The sequence below is a fragment of the Leptosomus discolor genome, unplaced genomic scaffold (genome assembly GCF_034619465.1).
Source record: "Leptosomus discolor isolate bLepDis1 unplaced genomic scaffold, bLepDis1.hap2 HAP2_SCAFFOLD_80, whole genome shotgun sequence".
Taxonomy (NCBI): Eukaryota; Metazoa; Chordata; class Aves; order Leptosomiformes; family Leptosomidae; genus Leptosomus; species Leptosomus discolor.
In genome coordinates this window covers 418,960-443,657 of record NW_028237973.1, presented here as the reverse complement: position 1 = coordinate 443,657, position 24,698 = coordinate 418,960, and the positions used below count along the sequence as shown (strand labels likewise).

The window sequence follows — 24,698 nt, the reverse complement described above, 5'->3', positions numbered from 1 at the left end:
TTAAGGAAGTCCTCTGGGTATCTTAAATGTGGGAAGTCCTCTGTTCTTTATTAAAGCTCTGTTATTAAATATGGAGCCTTTAAACAGATAACAGATAAAAAGCGAGGACTTACTTTGATCCGACTAAATGATGATGATGGTGGTTATTATTTTTTTTCTCAGTGCATTGGAAATGCAAGTTCTCTTCCATTTTTTAAGCAGTCCTGTTGCTTTTGATGATCCATTCCACTCAAAGGCTTAATACAGTAAGATTTGAAATATTTGTAGTGAACTTGTGTAGCTATTTGATTCCTTTTTCTGAACATGGTGATCAGTAGCCATAAATTTTCACAACCTGAATCAATGAAGTTCTGTTGGTGGAACTTTGTGTGCAGATTTGTGTAATACATGCTGTTCCTTGCCATCTTCAATTTAAGCAGGATTTTGTGTAAAGCCAAACTTCTTAGAATAATAGCAGCAATCCCAGGGGACATAAAAGAAAGTATCTTGGGAACAGAGGTAGACCTGTGTTTTTGATTTTGTTTTCAAATGAGAACCAGTTCTGTAGTTGTAGTTGCCAGGAAATATTCAACACCAAAACCAAGTCAATCCAGTAACACACTGTCTGCTTGAGCTGTCAGAGAGCTTAAAACAATAGCTCTGAGGTATGAACTGACCCATTCTTAAAACTGTGCCAGTAGTGATCATAGAATCATGGAATCATTAGGTTGGAGTAGACCTCTAAGATCATCAAGTCCAACCGTTGACCTAACACCACCGTGCGCACTAAACCATGTCTAGAAGCACTACATCAACACGTTTTTTGAACACCTCCAAGGCTGGTGACTCCACCACTTCCCTCGGCAGCCTGTCCCAATGCTGGATAACCCTTTCGGTAAAGAAATTTATCCTGATGTCCAATCTAAACCTCCCTGGCGCAACATAGAAGAATCATTTTGGTTGGAAAAGACCTTTAAGATCATCAGGTCCAACCGTTATCCTAACACTACCAAGCCCGCCACTAAACCAGGACCCTGAGCACATGGGTGCGTCTTTGAACACCTCCAGGGATGGTGACTCCACCACCTCCCTGGGCAGCCTGTTCCAATGTCTGACCACTCTTTCAGTAAAGAAAATTTTCCTCATGTCCAACCTAAACCTCCCCTGGCACAACTTGAGGACATTTCCTCTTGTCCTATGGCTTGTCACTTGGGACAAGAGACCGACCCCACCTCACTCCAGCCTCCTTTCAGGCAGTTGCAGAGAGCAGCAAGGTCTCCCCTCAGCCTCCTCTTCTCCAGACTAAACCACCCCAGCTCCCTCAGCTGCTCCCCATCAGACCTGCTCTCCAGAGCCCTCACCAGCTTTGCTGCCCTTCTCTGGACACGCTCCAGCACCTCCGTGTCTGTCTTGTCCTGAGGGGCCCAAAATCGCACCCAGCATTCGAGGGGCGGCCTCACCAGTGCCCAGTACAGGGGCACGATCACCTCCCTGCTCCTGCTGGCCACCCCATGGCTGACACAGGCCAGGATGCTGTTGGCCGCCTTGCCCACCTGGGCACACTGCCGGCTCACGTTCAGCCGCCTGTCGACCAGCACCCTCAGGTCCCTCTCTGCCGGGCAGCTTCCCAGCCACTCCTCCCCAGCCTGTAGCGCTGCTGGGGGTTGTTGTGGCCGAAGTGCAGGACCCGGCACTTGACCTTGTTGCAACTCGTGGAACTGGCCTTGGCCCAGCGATCCAGCCTGTCCAGATCCCTCTGTAGAGCTTCCCTGCCCTCCAGCAGATCGACGCTCCCACCCAACGTGGTGTCATCTGCAAGCTCCCTGCGGGAGCACTCGATCCCCTCATCCAGCTCATCCATCAAGATGTGACACCAGAGCGGTCCCAATGCTGAGCCCTGGGGGACACCCCTTGTGACCGGCCGCCAGCTGGATTGAACTCCCTTCACCACCACTCTCTGTGCTTGGCCATCCAGCCAGTTTTTAGCCCAGCTTGGAGTGATGATTGGAAATGTCCGAGTACTTTACTGTGTCACTGTTCATTGAGATAGAAAGTAGGACCATATCTATATACATCTTTTCCCGTTACTTGTTCCAAGGTGAGACCTTGGACCTGATCCTTTCCTTTTTCTCCATAAACATTGTGCAGGGTTTGTCCCATTTACCTGCCTAGCCTTGGATGTAATTCCTACAGCCTCGTAAAAGGGCGGTTTAATGCTATAACATAGCCAGCAGGAGCTGGTTATTTGCGGGTTAGTCTTATTTAGTATTCGGTAGCTAGCTTGCATCACTTTCCATAGGGTATTTCCTTCTAAGTTTTCTTCTTCTGAGATAGTTATACCAGAGTGAGTATTATTACCAGTAAACTAAGTATCATTGCTTATACCAGAGTGAGTACTATTACCAGTAAACTGGGTATCATTGCTAGTTTCAGTATCATTCGCGGGTCCCAGAGTTTGTTCATGTGTTAGCACGGGATTTGGTCCAATTGGTTCTGGATCATTTGGAATGGTCTCTTTTTTTATTAGTATCAGTCCTCCTCTATCAGTTCCCGGTTCCCAATAACACATTCCCCAAGTTTTTCCCACAAACCATGTAGGGTTCTGGTCTTGAGAAATATTCATGTATACAAACTGGCAATTTCCAGACAATAGTATACCACCAGAACTATCACGCTGAGGGGGTGCACATCCCACTGGTCCCCATGTTACTGTAATAAACTTGTCATTCCCTCCCCCGGGAGCCCAGTCCGATGCTATGGCATCACAACCCCAGTATGTGCAATAATAATGTCCTGGTGAATTACAATAGGTCCTTCCTGGATTTGAACTAGGGCAAAAATAAAACCCTTTCAGGTTTAAGCATGGTTGTATTGGCACGAGTTGGCACAATGTGGGAGTAAAACTGGGAGGTCCAGAGACTATTTTTGTCTGTACTACAGCTTGGTCTTCCCATCTAAACAGGGTCCATTTAAAAGGTTCATGCGCGTACGGCTCACAAACAGGGATGCATAATACTACCCAGATTGCCCCTATAAATACGTATCGGGAAAAGTGGTGGGTTTTGTAATATACCAATTGCTTATTCCTACCCCGATTTGATACCCGTCCCCGATTTTTGTCGTTTGCACTCCAGGGCTTCGCCTTTTCGCTACCATCCTTGAGGCAGGATCTCAAGCACTGCTTTACGGTCCCAATCGTTGGGTTCATTCCTCCATAGTCTTTTACTCCTCTGCCTCGCTCGTCGACTCGGTTGCTTCGAGCCACGAGGGGTACCATCTTCTCGGCAGCAGAGGAATTCTTCAGGAGGACTCGTGCTTACTTTAGCCACTTGCCTCAGGATGTATGAACTCCAGTTGGTATCTTTAACTTGGGGTGCGTTGCACTTCACCCCTTTCAGGAACTTCCGGCACTGCCCTCTTACTATTTCAGCGACAAAAGGAATTGGTTCATTCGAATGGTAACAATAATTTTCGGGCCGAATTCCTTTAGCAAATATCTCCCACCATTCCTCTGATTCAAGAATAATCTCTCCCTGTGATTCTTTTAATTTTAATGCCAATTCTGTGAGTTCCCTTTCCCACTCCCAGCAGATCCGGCAGACACTCTTTGGGGTCTTCCGTTTCGGCAATGGGCCCACCACCGTTCCCGACACACCTTACACACAAAGCACACGAATGGGTAACAGTTAATATACCACACTTGATTTCAGCATCTACATGCCCATCTTCAGTCAGAATTGGATTCTCACTATATTCAATTTTAAAGGTGTTCATTCAGGTCCTTTGAAATTTTATTTTTAGGTCCCCGTGTACACTGGTCACTTGCCACTGTTGATTCTTTACGGGTCCTTTGATTCGGCTGGCGTGAGTCCACCCTCTTTCAGCTGTTCGTATGGAGGTTTCTGTAGTAAGTAAAACAGGATAAGGCCCTTCCCACTATGGGGTTAGTAAGGTCTCTTTACTTTCAGGTCCCAGCTGGCTGAGTAAAATATACAGATTTGCCACAACTGGGAACCTTGCAAGTGTTCTTTTGTTAATTTCCCATAGGTCATGGACTAATCTATAGGACCCATCAGTTTTCTTTACGGGTAAGATGGGTGTATTGAAGGGAGACATGCATGGTTCCAGTAGCCTTGGTTTAATTAATCTTTCAATCTCTGGTTTCAACCCCATCCTGCCTTCTCGTGAGATTGGGTATTGGTTTATTTTTATTGGAATTTCCGGATCCTTGATAGTTACAGTGAAGGGTGGGATATCTAATTTGCCCACTGTCTCCGGAGTGTACCAAACCTCAGGGTTAATTTTTACTTCATCCTCACTCCTAAGGGGACATAATTTTACTTGCATCTCATTATTTTTAACTTCCAAATTAATGCCCAGTGTGATGATCATATCTCATCCCAATAGGTTATAATCTGCTTCTGGGACCAACAATAGGGATCCCACCCCAAATTTAGATTCCATTTCAAAAAGAACGTCTTTTATTACTGGAACCCCGAAAGGCTCTCCTTTTGCTCCAATTACTTGCATTGTCTCCGGGGACAAGTGACATCCCCGGGGTAATTCTTGTACTGTGGACCTTTCGGCCCCGGAGTCCACAAGGAACTCGATTTCCTGTTGCTGGGGACTTACTTTAATTTTTATCAAGGGCTCGGTCTTACGTCTAGCCCCCAGCAAATAGAGCCCCTGACACCCCTAATCCTCCTTGAATATTTTCTCATCCTGCAGCCGCTTTCTGCATTCCCTTCTCATATGACCCTTCCTCCCACAATAATAACACCCTACATCCTTTCTCCTTGTTCCTTCCACCCCGGGTCTTGGGTCCGTTTTGTGAGTCGATCTAATCCCACCTCCACATTGTCCTTCCCGAGCCACTGCTACCATCACCTTTGCCTGCTTCTTAAACCTCTCGTCTTTCCTTCTGACAAACACCTTCTGTGCCTCCCTCAATAGCCCGTCCAAACCTCTGTTCTGCCAATCATCTATCTTCTCAGTTTTTCTTTTAATATCTTCCCATGCGTTTGCTACAAATTGCATTTTCAGCAGGGCCTGCCCCTCCTGAGTGTCTACATTCAGACTGGAATACATTTGGAGACTCTTTCGTAGTCTCTCTAACCATTTAGTGGGCGACTCATCTGCTTCTTGATATTCCTTGAAAGCTTTATTAATTCTTCCTCTCTATTCTTCCTCCCTTGGTAGCCACCCCCCTTTTCTTTTAAAGGGTATAAATTTACCCTAGTGTCGGCCACCATCCACAGACTGGCATATTCACTTTCTTCCAAATTAAATGGTTCCTTTGAGTTAACATAAATGTTTAGCGCCTGACATATCCAATCCTCAAATGATCCAAAAACAGGCCAATATAGATGGTCTCCTCGAATCTGTTTTCCGCCCCAGACCTCTATGCAATAATGGATCATTTTTACCTTATCCTTTCCCTGCCTAGAGGGAAAGTTATCCCAGTGTTTCAACATCAGCCCTAGGGGACTATCGGGCGGTATTTGGGGCAATTTCACATGGGGCCCCTCTCCCATGGGCTCAAAGGGCTTGCTTTTCCTTTGTCCCATCTTCTGAGGCACTCACACACACACACCAACCGCTCCCCTCGTTTGGGGCTCGCTCCCTCGCGGGCTACGAGAAACGCACTACTAGAGGGTCCGCACTCACTTCGCCCTGGCAGGACGTCTCATACACCGTGCCCCAGGATACCCAACCCAAACCGAACGGATTCCCGGCCTATACTCACGCGTCCTGCGTCTTCGTTCGGAGCTTCGTGCACAAAGATTACAGGGTTACCGGTTCTCCTTTGCTCAGTGTTCAATTTAGGGTCGTCGGTCGAGACAGAAGCGACCTGAGGGCTGCAGGGGCCGCCGGATGGCGGGGCGCCTCCCCAGTGCAGCTGCAGGCCACAATCTAGTCGCGATCCGAGTCACGGCACCAAATTGTGATAGGTAGAGACACGGACAATTTAAAGTGTCAAAATCCAATGCGAATTTTATTATATTAGCAAGCGAACAAGAGCAAAGGCAGCGCTGGGCGGCCGGGGAGTCTGCGCTCCGCCAACGGCTCGCGCCTTCCCGCCTCGTGTAAGCACATTATATACAGTCTCATTTCCTGCATTCGCGATGTCGCAATCGGGTCGATACTCTGCACGTGTTCCTTCTGTTGCTGGGGGGTCTTTCTCTGCCTCCTGGTGGTCGTAAGGATGAAGGCTGAAGGTCTTCCTCGTTGCCCTGTGGGTGGACTTATGCAAGAATGTGATTACTCAACCCCCTCAGCTGCGGGTCCTGTTTACTTTGCCAGATGTCCTTCGGTTGGGCTATCAAGCCTTGCGGGCACATAAATCTTCCATCCATACCCTCCCATACAGGTTTAATGAACAAAGCACAATATGTTACTTATTACACCGACCATCCACCTTCATGTCTCTGCTGATAACAGCAAAGGAAGAGGTAGATACTGGGGCAATTTGAGAGAGGACCCCCTCCCCAAAAGGAAGGCAATCCTAAATACACCCCAAGCTTTAGGGAGCCAGCCCAGAACAGCAGAAAATAAAGTTAAAATGAACTCTTTCGCATTCCGCCAGCCCCCAGCCGGCAGCACACCGAGCGCCTCGGGGCTCCGGTGGGAAGGGAAGACAAAGAGCGGGAGAAAAGAAAATGGATGCATCCCCGGGGTGCTGGGCAGCGTCCCGGGTGCCTCGTCCCCGCAGCTCCCCCCGCCCGGACTCCAGCCCTCGGCGCCGTTACCTGCTGCCCCGCACCGGGGCTGGCGCCGCCAGGGCGGCCGGGACGCCGCGGGCCCCCCCCGGGCCCGGCGGGCTGAGGTAGTGCGGGCCGAGCGCCCCCCCCACAGCCCCCCCCATCTCCACGAGCCGAGGTGGTGCGGCCCGCGTTCCCCCCCCCTCCACGGGCTGAGGTGGTGCGGCCCGGAGCGCTCACGTGACCGGGTGTCGCTGCGTCGCCTGGCAACGGGAACACGGGAACATGGCGCAGACGGCGGCGGGTGAGTGCGGGGCTGGGCCGCGGCCGGGCCTTGAACCGCCCGGCCCTCGGCCGCCCGGCCTCCCCGGCCCCGCGGGTGCCCGTGCCCAGCCCCGCGGCGGCCTGCAGCTGGCGGGCCCCGGGGAGCCGGGCTGGTTCTCACTCTTCCCTCCGCTCTGGTTGCAGGCACAGGCCATCCCCAGCCCAGCAATATGGAGGAGGCCGCCGGTGGCGCAGCAGAGGGCTCTGGGGTGGAATCCGGCTCCGCTGCGCGGGATATCGTCCGAGTTCCGTCGCCTCTTGCTATGGAGGTGATTTCCTTCAGAACGTTTGCGGGGCAGCATGATGTTCCTACGCTCTCCTTGCAGAGTGATGGCTTCGTGGAAGCAGTTTCGATAGGGAGAAGTAAAACAAGGGAGCGGTTGTTGAAGTCTTGCCCTGCCTATTAAAAAAAACAAGTTAAATGTAGTTGTAGTTCTGTGTGTCAGCAGCGTCCTGAAGCATGTGCTTCTCACTCAGCTCCCAGATGGCTGTAGGCATGTTTAACGGGAGGTTGCCCCCATCTCACAGACACACGTACGGGGGCTGTGTTCGAGGTTGGTGGTGCTAAGTTTTTTTGGTCTGTTGGTACTGCACGATATTTGAATTTGGCAAATGATGGTACGGGATAAAACGGTGTCTCTTTAAAAAGAAGATAATAGTTTGGCTACGTGTAGCACCAGCTGGAGGACTAAAATCCCTAAGGGCATTTTTTAAAAAAATAGACGTGAGCCAGAGACACATCTGAAATTAAAAGTGGTGTGTAGAATTTTTGTCAGGATCTTTACCGTCTTCATGCTGCCTGGGTGACTGTTTTTGTGAACGAGATTAAACTTCAAAATTAAACTCCCATGACAAAAAGCAGTTGTTACAGCACCGTAGCATGAGCATTAAACCAAATGCACAGCCTGCTGTAACGCTGCTATTCTGCTTTTTGCCTGTGTGTGTGCTAGGCAGTAGAGGCGGAGAATGGGAGCGACAGTGAAGAAGAAGGGTCCGTTCCTCTGCAGGACCAAAAAGAGACATTTCCCCCAGCAGAAAGAGGAGCTACAGAGCTGTTTGTTAGTTCTGCAGAGGTGAGACACTAATAACACACACAATCTTATTCACAGAAGGCATGGCCGGTATTTGTAATTTCAAATTCTCCTGGGGCGGTTTTGTTGCTGCCAACACAAACCCGACCAGAACTGAACAGAGAGAAGCTAACTGGTCAGGCACAAAGTCTACAAAAGCTGTGACAGAGCTGGAGAGGTTCCTCTGTCGTGCTGCATGTGGGTAAAGGTGGTTTTTGAATCGGCAGAGGCACAGCTTTGCCAGTGTATCTGTGGGCTGAGTTTAGAACAAGGCCCTCTTGCCGATTCTGTGTCTGCATCGTTCTTGTCTCGTGATGACAGAAACAAGCAGATTGTCAGGGCAGACTGAAAAGCTGTTTCAGGTGGTGGATTTTACGTTTCAGAAAAAATCCCCTGAGACTTTCTTGGACAAAGTCGAATTAGACAGTTGTCCTCCTGCGTTGGGTGACATGGAGCAGCCAGTAACCGAGAGAGAAAACCCTCCCCTTCCTTCAGGAGCTCCTCAGCAGGTGTCTGCGTGGTCAGCGGAGCGGAACAGCTGCACAGAGTCAGGTATCCTTCAGTCCCTTGCTAACAGTACAACACTCCATACCACCCGTCAAGCACAGTTTCTAGTTTTCTCCCTTTCTCGTCATTGTTAGTCCAACTGGAGGCACAACGCTTTGAAATCTAAGCATTTTCTTTGTCTTTTTCTTCTCTTTTTTTTTTTTTTTTCCTTGGGGGGTGGGGTCCAGGTGACATTGGAGAACCCATTTCTCTCTGCTCAGAGACTGCCTTTGAGCAGTTGGATCAGCTCACCAGTGAGCATGGTGACCAAAGGCGGGAACAGGCGTGCCAGCAGCGTGGAGCTGAGGGGCACGAAACGAGTGGAAGAAGTGAAGAAACCGTAGAAGAAACAGAGCTGGTTGTCTTGGATCTAGAACATGTGAGAAGTCCTCCAATCTTGTCGTTCTTCTTCGCAGACCTGCTGTTTTTATTTGTATGAAATACACAAGGTAGATTGTCAGCGTCGGCTCAGCCATAGGCTGAAACCACGTGTTTAAAACAGGCTTTTGCAGAAGTACTGACTCCTGAGCGTGTCTGCTCCCTCAGGGTTAACCCCAAACGGGGGGCTCAGGAGGGAGCCGTGTGGTGGGTAAATCTGATACTCCTCAGTGCTCCTGAAAGAGAAGTACTGTCAGCAAGAGCGAGCGGATGGGCTCTCAGAGGCAGCTCTTCTGATGTGTTTCTGACTTTCAGATATCCTCAGTAGTGGCTTTCTGCTGTCAACAAATACCCACTGTGTAACTCCTCTCACTCGTTACAGTGAGCGTAGCTAAAGGAAGAATGCAAGGGTCTGTGGCAGAAAATACGCTGTGTTATTTAACAGCGGGGGTAGCAGTAAGGTTTCTTCATAATTTCTTTACACAAGTACGTTGACTTGTATCAATGTCATACTTCTTGACAGCCTCTGATGAGAAGATTCCAGGCTGCCCTGAAGAGTCACCTCACTAAGCAGATGGAAAAAGTGAGCGTAGAGCTTCAGGAACTGGTACGTGGCATTCTTACTTTGCCTTCCCGCAGCAGCCCACCCCTGCCCGAGCTGAAGCCAGGTAACTGGTTTCCTCTTGTGTTTGCAGAGGGCAGCAGCGAAGAAGGGGCAAGCAGAGAGGGAAGAGCTTGGGCTGGTTCTTTACGGAGCGCAGCAGCAGCTGGCCCGCCTGCAGCTGGAACTGGAGAAGAGCCACGACCGCCGTTCTCAGGTGGCCACAGCACGTCAGCAGCTGGAGGAGGAGCTGGGGGGCCTCAGGCTTACTTACAAGCAAATGTGTCAGAACACACACGATGAATGCCAGAAAGGTGACCGAGGCAGCCCTTGCCAGGTTTCCTGGCTCTAGTACTGTGTGGAGAAAGGGATTTATTTGAATCCAAGTCAAGCATTGGATTGAAAAATACAGTAACATTGATCAGGAATAAGGCACTCGCTGAAACCTTTCACAGGTATTCCTGGTTGTTTCTAAGACCGTGTGGCTACCTTGTACTTCTAAGAAGGTCTTTAGGACTAAAACTGTTCCGGGCAGATGGGCTGCTCTGTGACTTAGAAGGAGGAAGATCCTGTCGCTCTGTTACGTTTGCCTGTGTCTCTGTAAGGGTGTGACGAGATCGCAAAGGTCGTGGGTCGTGAGGGGCACGCAGGAGCCTGAGAGTGCCATCCGTGTGGGAACCCGTCCCAGCCAAAGAAATGGACTTGACTCATGCTGGTTGTGCTGCAGGCCTGTGGGTAGGGGACAGGAAAACAACTGTGATGGCGAGGGTAGCTCAGCGTAGGATAAACTGCCTAGAAAGGTTTGGCAGGTTGCTGAAAAAAATAGAGAAGCGTTCAACAGACTGAGAAAGAGACAGTTCTGTTTTGGGGCAGAGGAGTGGAGTCACAGCCTCCTGAGGCCGCCCCTTCTTTGATCTCCTGGGCTTCTGAGTGCTGGGAACCAATGAATTGCTTACCAAGATATTAGCTGTGCTTGTGGAGCTGTACTCCAAAGCCGATGCACATTCACATTTCAGGGGGGCTGATTTGGCTGGTCAGTGTGCGAATTTGGCTTTGGGTGTTTCTGTGTTTCTTTCCCTTTTACCTCTGTTTAAAGTGTGTCTTACAAACATACTTTTCTGTAAATATTTTTCCCCCTGCCTCCCCAGTCTCTGCAATGCAGACCCAGCTTGAAAACTTGGCCTTGCACCTCTTCTACGTGCAGAACACGGACCATATGCACCATAATATTTTACTAACGAAACGGTCGACAAAGAGGGCTGAGCTGGAGAAGGCCCAAGCTGACGTGGAAAAGAAAAAACAGGTATCAAGTAAAACTCTCTTCTTTCAAATAAATAAATGAATTCAGGTGACAGCTAGCGACGAGTCTCGGAGGACGTGCTGCCTTGGCAGAAGGAAGGCTGTAGTGAATATACAGACACCATGGAAGGTGCGTGGGGATATTTTCCCCAAATAATTGAAAATGAGAAGAATCCCCACCACCAAGATAGTGGCATGTACTGAACAGAATTTTTTTATGAGCCTTATAATAGGAAGTAGTAATCAGTAGTGATCACTCTTCTCGCAGGCAACGGGGGTGTGGGGACAGAAAGATATTTAGCAAAGAAGTATCATATGTTGAAGTCTGGAGAATTGCTCTGAGTCCCAAGGAAGAGCGAACTTGGAAGGTGAACTGAGTGGTCGGTGTGCTGGAGCTCCCTCTGCTGCCTCCTGCTTGCAGCAGGACACCAACTAATTACTGTTGATGCAGAATTGTGGGCAAACGGTTGAGATGGAATGGGTTTAGATGGTTTTTAACAAAGGATTTTAAACCATAAATTATCAAGATTCCCAGCTGCTGGAGAGGTGGCGCAATGTAACCCATGCTGGCAGGGATGAATGCTGCTTCAGATCTGAAGGACCAATTTCCTACTGTGGGTGGAACGATAAAAACCAGCAAAGAAGGTTTTGTTCTCTTGAAAATTGTCACTGCTGCATTCAGGAGTCGTTTGGATAGGAATGGAAGAGTTTCAGTAGGAATCAAAGCTAACTGAATTCATTTTCAGCCCAAGTTATTGCTGTAGAATTTAGTTGGTTAAGCCTGAGATTATGTTACTCATCCTGAGCTGTTTGGCTCTGCCTCTCTAGGATCTTCTGGTAGACCGCTTGACCCGGAAAGCCTACGAGCTGCAGGAACAGATTGCTCTGTTCGAAGCTCAGTTTGTGGCTCAGGCAGAGGACACAAAAGTAACTCGGCAAGCAGCAAATGAGGTAGGAGAATGCTTTTTTTTTGCTTCTGGTTAATATTTCCCTCTGGAAGGACCGACCCCGTTGGCTCATGCTCACGTGGTAGCTACAGTGTAGGACAGAGTTGTATGATCAGTTCCTGTTTGGAGGAATGAAGACTTTTTTGTTTTGGTTTGTTTTGTCTTTCCCTTTGTCCTCAAGAATTGCCTATAAATCACTTCCTCCCCCACCCTCTCTGCATTTTTTTCCTTGCAGACCTATGCTCTGTGGTCGGGGGTGACCATAAACCAGAGGCACATTAGCTGAAGCTGTTCCTGCCCAGCGTATTATGAACACACACCAAAAAAAAGGCATTGTAACGTGAATTTGGTTTCCCAGCCTAGTATAGATTTATCCTGTCTACAAATCCTCTCTCCCCCAGGCTTGTATGGAGGTTCAGGCTATTAACATGGAGAAAAAGCGACTGATGAACCACTGGAATAGCAGCTTGGCGGGAATGAAGCAGAGAGATGAGGCCTATATCGCCACCCAAGCGCTGCTGAGGTACGGTATCTGAGAACAGTCCCAGGAGAGGCCTCACACGGGTTGGACGGGAGGGATGCTGAAAGGGGCAGTGCGTCTCCAGTTTATTGCTGCGCGTGCAGGATATGTCAAGCAGAACAAGTTTGCTGCTCTGAAGCACGTAGTAAGGTTAAAGGATAGGAAGCACAGTTCTTCGTCACTATTCTGTATCCAAAACACAACTCTCCCCCCAAATGTGTGGGGTTTTTAAAGCTGTTTAGAGTTTTTCTGTTCATATTTTAGTCCTTTAGAAGAGTTCCTTCACCTTTGCAACGTCTCTCAATCCAAAGAGCTAGACTTCAAGAGGGATTTTACCTGTCGCTCTCAGTTAGGGTTTTGTGATGCCTTCAGAAATCATCAGGAAAACCGTCCTGTTGTTGCCAAAGGAAGCGCTTATTTGCTCTGGAGTCAGCCTGGCTGATTCCCTGCAATGTGCTTTGATGGTGGCATCCTGGTAAGAGTGGGGGGTGGGGACAGGACTGAAAGCGGGAATTAATTTTCCTACGTACGTTTGCTTTTCAGTCTTCTGTCTCCATCCATCTTCTGATGACTCTGCACTGTCACAGCAGGGTGGCCTTTGTAAAGATCTTCCTCCTTGGTCTGTTGTCGCTGCAGTAGCGTGTTTGAAAAGAGGAATTTGTAGATGACTGTTCAGCGCGTGAGTCTACCCCTGTGGTGATTTTCCATCCTCTTTGCCTCTCCAGCAAGTACAGGCATGACCTCAAGTCCCTAGAAACGGACATCCATGGCTGTAGGAAGTCAATCAGGAAGGAGGAGGAGAAGAATGAGTTGCTTGTCGCCATCCTGAGCCGTTCACAGAACGATGCCAACATGACAAAGAAGCTGATTGCCCAGTGCCTTTCCAGGCAGGAGGCCTTGAAGGTGGAATCTGGCACCTACGCTCGCGTTCTCCACGAGACAGAGCAGGCCCTCAACAGGACCAGGATGGTGAGGAGAGTTACTTGGAAGAAGAACCTTTCAAATCAGACACAGATGTTTAATCCCCTTCCCCAAACAGTTGTAGTGACCCTGTCTCCTGTCTTTCCTGCGTTTAGGATCAAGCTGCTTGTCTGAATCAGTTGCTGTTCGTCAGTAAGGACATAGAGAAAGGAACTGATGCCAAAGTGCAGATGGAGAACGAAATCATGGCAAAGCTTCAGGACCAGATGGTGTCCAGCAAAGCCACAAAGCACTTCTCGCAGCTGGCTGCAAAGCTCCGTAGGAGAAAAACAGACCTGGTGTGTTATCTCTTCCGTTTGGGAGGGCGGGGGAAGGAAACCGCCCTGAGCGGTGTTTCTCAAGTGTGTTTCATCCACGCCTTCGTTCTGCTTTTCAGATCTGCAGTTGAAGGTCTGCTGAGTTTGTGACTTCAGTTTTGTTCTTCCAACCAGTTTGGTTCTTCCAGTGATCTTAGTGCGGGATTCTGGTGTACGCGAGAGGGTTTGGCCAAAAAGGCCTTGACACATAATGTACTGTTCTTTCTTTACTTAAAAAACGGGACAGAACGATGAATTCTGGGAGTTTTTACCATAAAGTAATACCAGTTCTTATGTATTGGAGGAAGACAGTGGATATGTAGTACTGCTGTACTCCACATTGAACTAACCTGTATCTCTGTCCGGCATCGTGGAATGCGATACAGGCCTGCTCTCGTTCCTGAGTGAGGATTACAGCCCAAGGAGCAATTGAACCAGACCCACAGTTCTTTGTGGCACGATCAGTTGCTCTCTTTGGGAGTGTGTAACTGGAACAGATAGAAAAATGAGAAGATCCAGCGTAGTGTTTGTGGTGTTGAGTTGTGTGGGCTGGCACTAACAAGGCACCCACACCTCTGTATTTCTGCGGGTTACTTCAGCCTGGCCCTGGGATTTTTAAATCGGGGGCATTATCTTGAGCAAGAGGAAGAGTTCCAGGGCTGGCTTCCGTTGTGAGAGAGGGGCCCCCCGCCCCCTTCCCACAGGCACACCAACAGGCGGACACTCGCGTTGTCTCCCATCAGCACCTGCGGTGCACGGCTGGATGTAGCCAGAGAGTCGTGGCCGCTGGCGGCGCGGGGGCAGCAGAAGTCACCCGGCTGCATTCGCGCTGCGCTCAACAGGCACCCGCCTTTCTGGCTGCTGCGGTGGTGGTTCGGTGAGGGACGTGCTTGTCGGGTGTGGTGGAGAATGTCCTGCTCCGGTGAGCCGGGCAGCTGGAGACACCCAGGCAGGGCAGGTAACTGCAGAGATGATGAGCGCGGCCTCTTAAAGGCTTTGGGATGTTTGGGCTCCTTCATGCTTTTCAGCCGCCTTATGGCAGAGGTAAATGTTGGTATCTCCGTCAGGAGATGGAGAAACAAAGGTACAGAGCGGGTAAGTGGCTGGCTCGCAGCTTGTGGCACAGACCTGGGAGGAGAATCTAAATCCCCTGACTCCTGTGCCTCGGGAAGCGGGCGTTCCAAATCAATGGGCTGCTGCTGGTGACAGTAATTTGTTTTCTGTCTGCTGGCGTTCCTAGGAGCTGCATTTTTCCAAGGTTGAGAATGATGTGGCCCAGGTTATTCTGAATGGAACTCATACCAGCTGCAGGCTGACAGTTCTCCAAAACACACTTTGTCAGCTGGACAAGGAAGTGAAAAATACCCGTGACCTGATCAGCTGCAGGGAAAACGAGATTGCAAGGTGCAGTCTCCTGACCGAGAACAGGCAAGCGGTGCTCAGCCAGTACAACAAGAGGTTGGAGAAGATTCTTGCGCGGCAGGGGGTATGTACATTCCCATTTCAGTCCCAGGCTTGATTTTATTCTTTGTGGTGACCACAGGTGCCCCTGATAAATGTAACTGTGTAAGTGCTGAGTAGTTAAAACTTTCAGGCATCAGTATAGAGGTTTAAAAGCTGCACTAGTTAATGTAAACGTTTACGTCTGTCAAACAGCTCTTAGTGCATGGGGGGAGGAGCTGGCATGAGTGAATTGTGAAATGAGGGTGTGCCCAGCACAGATTTCTGCAGGGAGTTGTCTGCGCCCGATGAAAACGTTGAATGACATCAATACCCTGGGAGTAACTAGGGTCTCATCAGAAAACCTGCAAATCCTGACAAGGGGCGAATGGAGCAGGCGGGGTGATGTAGATCACTTGGTGCTTGGCCCCATTCAGCTGATAGATACCCAGGTCTGCCCCTGGCACCGTGAGCTGCAAGACCTTTATAGAGCCCAATGCAAGAATGAGTGCTGTGGCAGACTCTTGGACACCCAGATGTGCCTGTTGTAGGAGCTTAGGAGGCCCCTCTCGCCCCAGAGCCTGAGAGCTGTTCGGGCTTCCCTTGCATTTGTTCCCGTGAGGTCAGGAATGATTGGTCCCATCCAGCTCCTGGGAAATAGAGGCACAAAGGAAGTAACAGTATAGCAGAAGTATTCGGTAGGCATCTCAGCAGCTGGACCGGCCTTCTGCAAAAAGTGCTTCAGCAGCTTCTGCCTGATTAATCCCCAACCTTGCCCTCATCCAGGGTCAAGAACTGGGGCCACTGGAAATGGAGATCAACAAGCTGTCCAAGCAGATAGAAGAATATCACTCTGAGGTGATGACGCTACAAAAGCACTGGCTCAATCAGCAGCAAGAGCTGGTCAAGTTAACACACCAACGGGAGGAACAAGTAGCCTCCCTGGACACGTTAAAGAAACGGATCACAGTAATGCAGCAGAAGAAAGTGCGCAGGGAAAGTAGGTCATTCCCCAACTCTTTTTAAAACGTTCAGCTGTGAATGGAGGAAAAAGGGAGCGAGGGCTTACGGACGGGTGAGCCAGACCTTCACCAGAGAATGCGCCATGCTCCTACGTCCGTGTGAGCAGTAACGCAGGCGGCCCCAGCGCTGCTCTGGGGCTACGAGCCAGGCACCTCTGCTGCTCTGCCTGGCGTTATTCCCTGTCCCGACTGATCCCGCTGCCTTAACGGGCACAACCGAACCGAAGTGGCCGTGTCACGTGCTACACTTCTTAAATAACGTTTGCAAGTAGTTGGTGGGTAAATGTCCCCACCACGATGGCGCTTCCCTTGGCTCAAACCAGCTCTTTTCCACAGCAGTCTCCTTCAAAACCTTATTTGGGTTTTGGGCTTGTGGAAAAACGGTTTGGCTGGGTACGTGGGACGCAGGTGGCTCTGCAGGCAGCGTTGTCTGGTCTGATGGCAGTCTGTCACGCCTTGCCTGTGTTCCACCTGCTGCTTGTGGGAATTTTAAGACTTTTTTTTTTTTTTTTCTGTTCACCTGTAGATGAAATTCAGCAGGAAACAAAAGAGCAGAAAGACATCGAACGTCACATGAGGAACATGTCCAATGACTTGATAAAGCTGAATGTGTTGATCAACAAGAACAGCAGCAGCTTCGAGGAGCTGCAACATGGCAACACGATCACCGAGAACGAGTTTGTGCGCTCTCTCAAGGTACAGACATCTCATTTCCAGGTCTCAGCCTCCCGTGCAGATCGGAGGCAGACAGTGACCGTGTAAATCTTTCTTAGTCTGACCACGTTGTGTTGTCTGACAATGTTATGCTTCCCAAACCTAGGCAGCAGAAAAAGAGTCGGTTGAGATGCAGGAGAAGCACAGTCAGCTGACTGAGGAGAAGGAAAGACTCCTAAACAGCCTGGTGGAAGCAGAGTAGGTACCAGAGAGGTTCTTGCTTTGTGCCACCCTCTTTGAATGTAGGTGTCCATGTCACCTTTCCTCTCTGCTCATCGAACTGAACCAGCAACAGCAAATGTGCTTCTGTCCTTCTCGGAGAAGATGAAAGGAGTTTCATGGATTTTTGGGCGCAGAAGCTGAAAGGTGCTTTAGCTGTCTCTGCAAGCAGCGAGAGCCGTGAGGATGTCAGCTTTAACAGTTCCAGCAGGCTCGTGCTGGACGTTGCTGAGATCTGTACGGGGTGACTCTGCCTGCGCTCTCCTCCGCCAGTCACTCGGAGCGAGCGTGCTGCGCTGGGCAGCTCACTGGGGTCCACCAGCCCCCGGCAGCCTGGGCACGCTTGTTGTTAGTCACCGTGCCACCACCGTGCCACGTTGTGGATGGCGGAGCTCCCTGTCTGGTTCCACGCTGCTCCTGGCTGCCCTTTTACGTGTCCCACGTGCAAACCCTCAGGTTCTGCTGCACCTTCAGCTCCATGTTCAGGACTGAGCTCGGGAGCGTGCTGCCACGCGTGCACAGGGAGCGAGCGTCCTCTCGGGCGCTGACAAAGGTGCCGCTTTCCCTTTCTGTCACTGAAGGCATCAAATCCTGCTGTGGGAGAAGAAGATCCAGCTGACGAGAGAGATGCGTGCGGCGGTGGAGTCTGAGTCAGGGCACGGCGAGCTCCACGCCATGAGAACAGAGATTCACAGGATGCAGGTGAGCCCCGGGGGAGGAGCACTGGGGAGGGGAAGCTGCACACGATGGATTCAGCTTCGGCGTTGCTGAAGGCAGGAGATGAGAAACGGGCTGGGGAAGCAGCATTGCCAGTTCACAGCAATGTTGGAAATCGTACACCCTCCAGCTGGGCTGAATGAAATACATCCAGCGTGCGTGCTCTTCGTGCCTTCCTTGCGCCTGCCGTGTAATGGGCTGCAGCAGAGTCTAGAGACACCTGAGAAATCTATTTAAAACATAATATGTTTGCCACCTTATGCCGTGACCCCAATTTATAAGCAAAGGAATGTTGATGACTAAATATTGCATCATCTTAATCAGTGGTTAGGGAAGCCTTCTGTCTTCTGGCAAAGCAACTCTTCCCTTTTGTTCCCAGGTTACTTTACTCTTCTGCTTTTCCTATTGCTAAGGAGTTCCAGTGAAACCTTTTGAAGATTACTTTAGATGAGTTGATAATCCAGCCCTTTGCTTTCCAGATCCACACAGGGCAAGCAGGGTTTGGGTTTAGAGCAAATTTGGCTTGCCAACGCTCACGTGTCACGTATGTCTGGTTTATGTGGAGGGGATGTGCCGCACAGAATCGGTTCAGTGCCGTTTGTGAACATTTGTTACTTTCAGCCTATTTCATGTCTTGACACACGGCAGGTCCGCTACGGCCAGCTGATGAAGCAGCAGGAGAAGATGATTCGTGATATGGAGGCATCTGTTTCTCGCAGAGAGGTGATAGCGCTTCGTGGAGAGGGTCAGAACAAAAGAGACAAGAAGCTTGTCCCCAAGAGCGTCTTCCACTGCGAGCTCGCGAGCCCGACGGGACCGGCTGCTTTCTCCTGGTGCCGGCTCCCCATCTCCCTGTCTCGCCACCATCCTGAACTGAGTGTGCTTGGCATTTTAGCGGCATTTTAAGTTAACTGAGCACACCTTGAGGGCTCATGGGGGTCCTGAATTGGGGCTGCAGTTGTACTCTTAGCGAGGCAGCATTCACCTGGAGACATCAGCCTGAAGGACATGGTTTGTGTCTTGAAAATACCCGGTCACAGCTCTCCTCTGTGAGCGCTTTCTGGCTGCTCATATGTCACAGATTTGAGAGCCAGCTGAAGGTCTTGAATGGCCTCCTGCAAAGGTTGTAAGTTGGTCAAACTCTGTCCTGGCGAGGGTTGCCCTGTGCATGCAGGTATTTCTCTGATTTATGGAATTCTGTGATGAACATTTAATTTTTATTTTTTTTTTTCTATTAGCTGACGTGTAGATGTGGTGCTTAGGGACACGGTTTAATGGTGGACTTGGCAGCGTTAGGTTCATGGTTGGACTCAATGATCTTAAAGGTCTCTTCCAACCTAACCACTTCTCTGGCTGTACCCGTTAGCAGCTGTTCTGCCGGTACAAAGGGGACTTCATAGCCCTGTCCCTCTTCAGAAGCCCTTCCCTTTCAGAATGTGATGGTTCCAGTACCGGTGACAAAAGTCACCTGCCTTTCTTAGTGCTTTTCTCTCTGCGGCCTGCTGTCAAAGCAATTTCTGTTGTTGCTTTCCTCAGAACCTTTTGGAGATCGTGTCCTACCAGACTCGCCGGAAGCACCTGCAGGCGCTGAAGGAAGGGACGTACACTCCCCTGTGCCGCACGGAGCAAGCCTGGAGAAATGAGCACCAGAAACTGCGCCACCGGCTCCAGACCATCGATGCCATCGTCCAGCAGATCCAGCAGGACCATCCCCAGCACTACCGGACTCTCCAGTGGCTCAGACAGTGCTTGGGCTCCAGGCTGGGCTCGCAGGAAGCCTGACTGCCACCAACCCCATCCATGTAACCCTCAGCTCTTGTTCTGCTGGAGCCTGCAGGCTTTGTAAATAAACAAATATCTAAAAACTAAGTCTGTGTAGCAGGTAGTGGTCACCAAAGCTGTAGCAGTGCAAATGATTTTTGTTTCCTTGGCTGCACAAGGGTGGCTTCATCCCTCCCCCTGGCCTGGGGCGCTGGGGGCAGCCGCCCCCTTCCCCTCCGGGCCCCCCCTCTCTCACCGCCTTTCCCTGCAGCTCCGGGAGGCGGAAGGCCCCGGCCCCGGCGGGGGAAGGCGCCCGCCCGCTCCCGGGGCCGGTCCCGCCCCGCAGACGCCTCCGTGACGCGGGGCCGGTCCCGCCGCGCCTGCTGGGAGGCCGGGCCGGGCCGGCGGGGCCATGGCGGGGCCGGGGCTCCCGGCCGCGCTGCTGCTGCTGGCGCTGCTGGGCTCCGCCGCGGCGGGCAGCCCCGGGGCCGCCGGCTGCCAGGTGCCCCCGGGCGAACGCTTCGACTGCGGCCCCGAGCGGCTGCTGTCGCGGGCGGACTGCGAGGAGCGGGGCTGCTGCTACGCACCCGCCGGCTCCGGCTCCAGCCCCGGCTCCAGCCCCGGCTCCAGCCCCGGCCCGCCCTGGTGCTTCTTCCCCAGCGGCTACCGGAGCTACCGGGCGGAGAACCTGACGGCCACCGCCACCGGCTACGCCACCCGGCTCCGCCGCGTCGCCGCCAGCTTCCTGCCGGGGGCCGTGGGCAGCTGGCAGCTGGACGTGGCGCTGGAGACCCCCACCCGCCTCCGCTTCACGGTGCGAGCCGGCCCCGGGACCGGTGCCCCGGTGCTCCGGACCCCCCCGCTGACACCCCCCCCCTCCCTTCTGTCCCCGCAGCTGCGGGACCCGGCCCAGCAGCGGTACGAGGTGCCCCTGGCCACGCCGCGGGCGAGCGGCCGAGCCGCCTCCCCGCTCTACGGGCTGCAGATCAACCAGGATCCCTTCGGCCTCGTCGTCTGCCGGCAGCGCGACGGGCAGGTCCTGTAAGTGCCCGTCCTGCCCCGAGCCTTCCCGAAGGGATTCGGTCTGGAAGCGGGTCCTGGCCCCAACCCCAGCGGTGCGTGGGACGGAGCAGGGATGCGGCAGGGGATGGCGGTGACAGCAGCGGGGTGGCGGTCAGCGGCTGCGGGGGCTTTGCTTTGAGCCCCTCTGCGGTTCGGTGCTTGGGAAGGGAAGCAGGAGCCCCAGAGATCAGTCGAAACCCGGCTGCTGGGCACCGCTAGGGCTGTTTGCCGGAGTCTCCCTTTCTCTCCAACAGGCTGAACACCACCGTTGCGCCCCTCTTCTTCGCAGACCAGTTCCTGCAGATCTCCACCTCTTTGCCCTCCCATTTCATTTCTGGGCTGGGGGAGCCCCAGACGCCGCTGGTCCTCGACACGGCGTGGACCAGGGTCACCCTCTGGAATCGGGATATGGCGCCTGTGGTACGGAGCGGGGCTGAGGGAGAGGGAGGTGGCTCATCTGCACCTGTGGGGGTGGCCCTGCAACCTCTGACATCTTGTTTGGGGCTGGGGAAAGGCATCGGTGGCTGTGGAGCTCTGGGACCTGGCCTCAGCCCTGGGCAAGCCCGTGGGACCGTTGTCCCCAAGTCAGGCTTTGTCCCCCCTGGGGCTCTTGTTTGGCTCAGAAGCCGCTTTCCCTGACACGGTCCAGGGCTCTTGTTTGGGGCAGAGCTCTGCTGACTCGGGCAGTGTCTGGGGCTGCAAGCCCTGGCTTTGCACCCCGAGTCGTGACGGTGCTTCTGGCCAGTGGCAGGCAGGTGGGTGGGTGGGTGCTGTGCTGGGGCCTCCAACGGAGCCTCACCCGCACTGCGCTGTGCTCTACTCCAGCCCCAGGTCAACCTCTACGGCTCCCACCCTTTCTACCTGGTGATGGAGGACAGCAGTTTGGCTCACGGCGTCTTTCTGCTGAACAGCAACGCGATGGGTGAGTCCCACGGAGGTGCTGGGCATGGGCTTGGCCCACGTCCCCATCCTCAGCTTGTTCCTCCGGCGCTCGTGCTTCGCCAGATGTGCTCCTGCAGCCCAGCCCGGCCCTGACCTGGCGCACGACGGGCGGGATCCTGGACTTCTACGTCTTCCTGGGCCCTGACCCCAAGAGCGTGGTGCGGCAGTACCTGGACGTCATTGGTAGGGCCGAGCCGCGGGCGGGGGGCACGGGTGCTCCTGGGATGGCTCTGCCGGGATGCTGCGTGGCCCGTCTGAGGTGAGGGCTGGGGCTGCCCCTGAGGTGAGCGAGGCCCTTGGGTGGGTGACGGGGTGTCTCCTGCCTGCTGGCTGCCCGGGGGTGGTGGGTGGGAGCTCCAAGCCGGAGCCGGGCCGGCTGGGGCATCCCCGGGGGTGACCTGAGGGCTGGGCAGGGGAAGGAGAAGGAGACAGACCCCCCAGCACAGGCACTGGGCACCCCGACTCTCAGAGCCCCCCTGATCCCCCCCAGCCCCGCTCCCCCCCTGCAGCTGCCCCGTCCCCAGCCCCTCCCCTGAGGCCAGTCCCGCAGCCCCAGGCTGCCCCACGGCCTGTCCTGGCAGCGGCGAGCGGGGCCTCGGGCAGGCCCAGGGCTCTGTTAACCCAGGGGCCTTCAGCAGCAGTGCGGGGAAGGAGCGGGGTCTGCAGGAGCGGCTGCAGCAGGAGGGGCTCCGGCCTGGGGCCGGCTGTGACAGTCAAGGTTCTTTCCCTCTGCCAGAGGCCGTGCCAGGGGCTCGGTGGTCTGTTCCTGCCCTGGGGATGTCGTCAGCTGCATCCAGCTCAGGCTGAAGCTGAAGAGATGGGCAAAAGGAAAAGCAGCCGGAGAAGGACACGAAGGGGATCCGGCTGCAAGCTGCCCCCAGCTGCAGACAAGAGACAGCCGGCCTCTCGGCGTGAGGAAGGGTCCCTGTGAGTAGTCCTCAGCAGAGCTGGTCACCAACATGCACCGCGGGGTCTGTGTGCGTAACCAAAGCACGGTATAGCTGTGGGGGCGGGGTGTGTGTGTGTGTGCGCAGTGAGGCTGTGTATGTAGGAAGCCTCATGTTGTAAGAGCTGAGAGAGGCAGAGACAGAAGTGTCTCAACAGTAAAATCCTCCCAGCAGCACCAAGAGCGGGAGCGGCAGTGAGTCCTGGGCCCTTGTGTTATAATCAGATCTGAATTTTGAATTTCATTGATAATTAATTGTTTTGAATAAACAACTAATTTCTTATAGTTAATTATTTCCTGATTCAATTAATTTACATTATGGTAAGGAGTAGACAAAACCTCACTTATGCTAAGAGACAGCAGATGCAGGCCTTAGGAAGATGGCCAAAGCTGAAGCTGCTGTGGATTGGGAAACTGTACAGAACACAGAACGAGGAGGGAGGGAGGCAGGTACAAGGGGTGAAATTGTACGTTCTCAGCTAGTTCTCTTATGTGATGAAACCATGGAAACAAAGGAATGTTGCTGTGAAGACTCTCCCATCCTCCCCATCCTAATTTGTATATCAGAGATTTTGATCAGTAAAATAACGAATGACTAGATTAGGAAAGGACTGTTAAGAAAGTTATAGAATAGGGCGGACCAATCATTGTAACTGTCAAAATTAATAGCGGGCATAAGATACATGCTTATGTTAAAATCTGTTAAAGATCATGACTTTGCAGAAAAAGGGTATAAGATGTTGAATTTTTGATGTAACTTTGAAGCACGTCAGATGGAGCTGTCCCCATGCTTCCCAGCGCTGCAATAAAGACGTGCTGGCTTATCTGCAGTTGTGTAGATAAATTTGTCGTGATTGCAACCCTCCGTCCACACTTGGGGCCGTGTCACCCCTCTTGTGCTCCGGGTGCCTCCCTGTGCCTGTGCCCTCCCACCTTCCATCACTGACGTCACTCTTTTGCTTCCCTGTACCTTTCTTCTTCTGTCTGTTCTCGTACCCTGCTCCCTCTTCGTCCCTCTCTGCTTTCCAAGCCCCTCTCTTGTTCTGCTATTCTACCTGCCCCTTTGGTTTTTCTTGCTCTCCCTCTGTCCTGCTCCCTGCCCCTCTTTTTTCCTTCCTCTGTCTCTGTCCTGCAGCGCATGGCTGGTTTTTTGTTCACTGCCTCTTTGTCCCGATCTGCATCCCTCCTTGTTGTTCACAGTCTCTCTGGCTTCTTGCCTGCGCTGCTTTTTCTCTCTCTGCCTGCATGTCCCACTCCCTGCCCCTGTCCTCCTCTCTCTCCTTCATCGAATTGTAGAATGTATTGGGTTGGAAGCGACCTCTAAAGGCCATCTAGTCCAAGCCTCCTACAACAAGCCGGGACATCTCTAACGAGGTCAGGTTGCTCAGAGCCCCATCAGGCCTGACCTTGAATGGCTCCAGGGATGGGGCTTCCAATACCTCTCTGGCAACCTCTTCCAGTGACCCAGCACCCTCATATTAAAGAACTTTTTCCTAATGTCCAACCGAAATCTACACTTTTCTAGCTCAAAACCACTACCTCTCGTCCTATTGCTACAAACCCTTGCGAATTGTTCTTCCCTGCCTTCTTAGAGGCCCCCTTCAGGTATTGCAAGGTTGCTACCAGGTCCTCCTGGAGCCTTCTCTTCTCCAGGCTGAACAACCCCAACTCTCTCAGCCTGTCTTCATAGGGGTGTCAGACCTTGGTGGCACCAAACTGATCTCAAACAAAGACAACAGGAGTTTGAAGATAAGAGAACGGTAAATGTCTGATTTCCTAGGTCAAGTTAGGAGGGACATCATTTACTTCACTGCAGTTCCTTTGTTGTTGTTTTGTATCTTAAGACCCAGCTTCTTTCCCCAAAGGGGTGCTAGCTTTGTGGAGGTACCACCTAGCACACTTTTCTGTGCAGGACTGGAATTAAACAAATATCCCGACTGTGTTTTTCAGCTCTTTGCAGACTGAGTAAAAGAACCCTGATTTGGGGGACAACAGGACTTACAGTGCTAATTCCCCCCCCCCGCTTTTTGGAAAGCACATAGAAGAAAGTGTGACAAATGAGCTCATAGAGAGGAGGGGGGAAGAAAACCCACCAGATGACTGAGAGCTATGTCTGTAGTTGGATAAAGCTGCTCCGAGAGAGAGAGAGACATCCATCTTCCCTGCATGGGAGAGTCAGGGCAACGACTAGAAATGAGGAGCTGTAATCAGGTGTCCTTTTTCAACCCCAGTG

At 52.2% G+C, this 24,698-nt stretch overlaps 1 protein-coding gene across 1 annotated transcript; it reads left to right on the top strand.

Annotated features, from left to right (window-relative positions):
* The first annotated feature begins 6,965 nt into the window (after window positions 1–6,965).
* LOC147412272 (coiled-coil domain-containing protein 40-like) lies at window positions 6,966–19,623 on the top strand. The gene is made up of 17 exons (XM_086481538.1): window positions 6,966–6,984; window positions 8,396–8,626; window positions 8,809–8,999; window positions 9,522–9,605; window positions 9,694–9,913; window positions 10,748–10,902; window positions 11,727–11,849; window positions 12,247–12,368; window positions 13,091–13,334; window positions 13,442–13,624; window positions 14,883–15,128; window positions 15,869–16,082; window positions 16,631–16,800; window positions 16,925–17,016; window positions 17,619–17,739; window positions 18,403–18,654; window positions 19,213–19,623. The coding sequence occupies exons 1-17, from the start codon at window positions 6,966–6,968 to the stop codon at window positions 19,534–19,536; spliced, it is 2,991 nt and encodes a 996-aa protein (XP_086337664.1). The 3' UTR covers window positions 19,537–19,623.
* Window positions 19,624–24,698: the final 5,075 nt, after the last annotated feature.

Bases quoted from the DNA above. Each gene is read 5' to 3' on its own strand.
- LOC147412272 (XM_086481538.1), top strand. The intron at 11,850-12,246 runs GTAGGAGAATGC...TCTCTCCCCCAG, and splicing joins CTCGGCAAGCAGCAAATGAG to GCTTGTATGGAGGTTCAGGC. The intron at 16,801-16,924 runs GTACAGACATCT...TCCCAAACCTAG, and splicing joins AGTTTGTGCGCTCTCTCAAG to GCAGCAGAAAAAGAGTCGGT.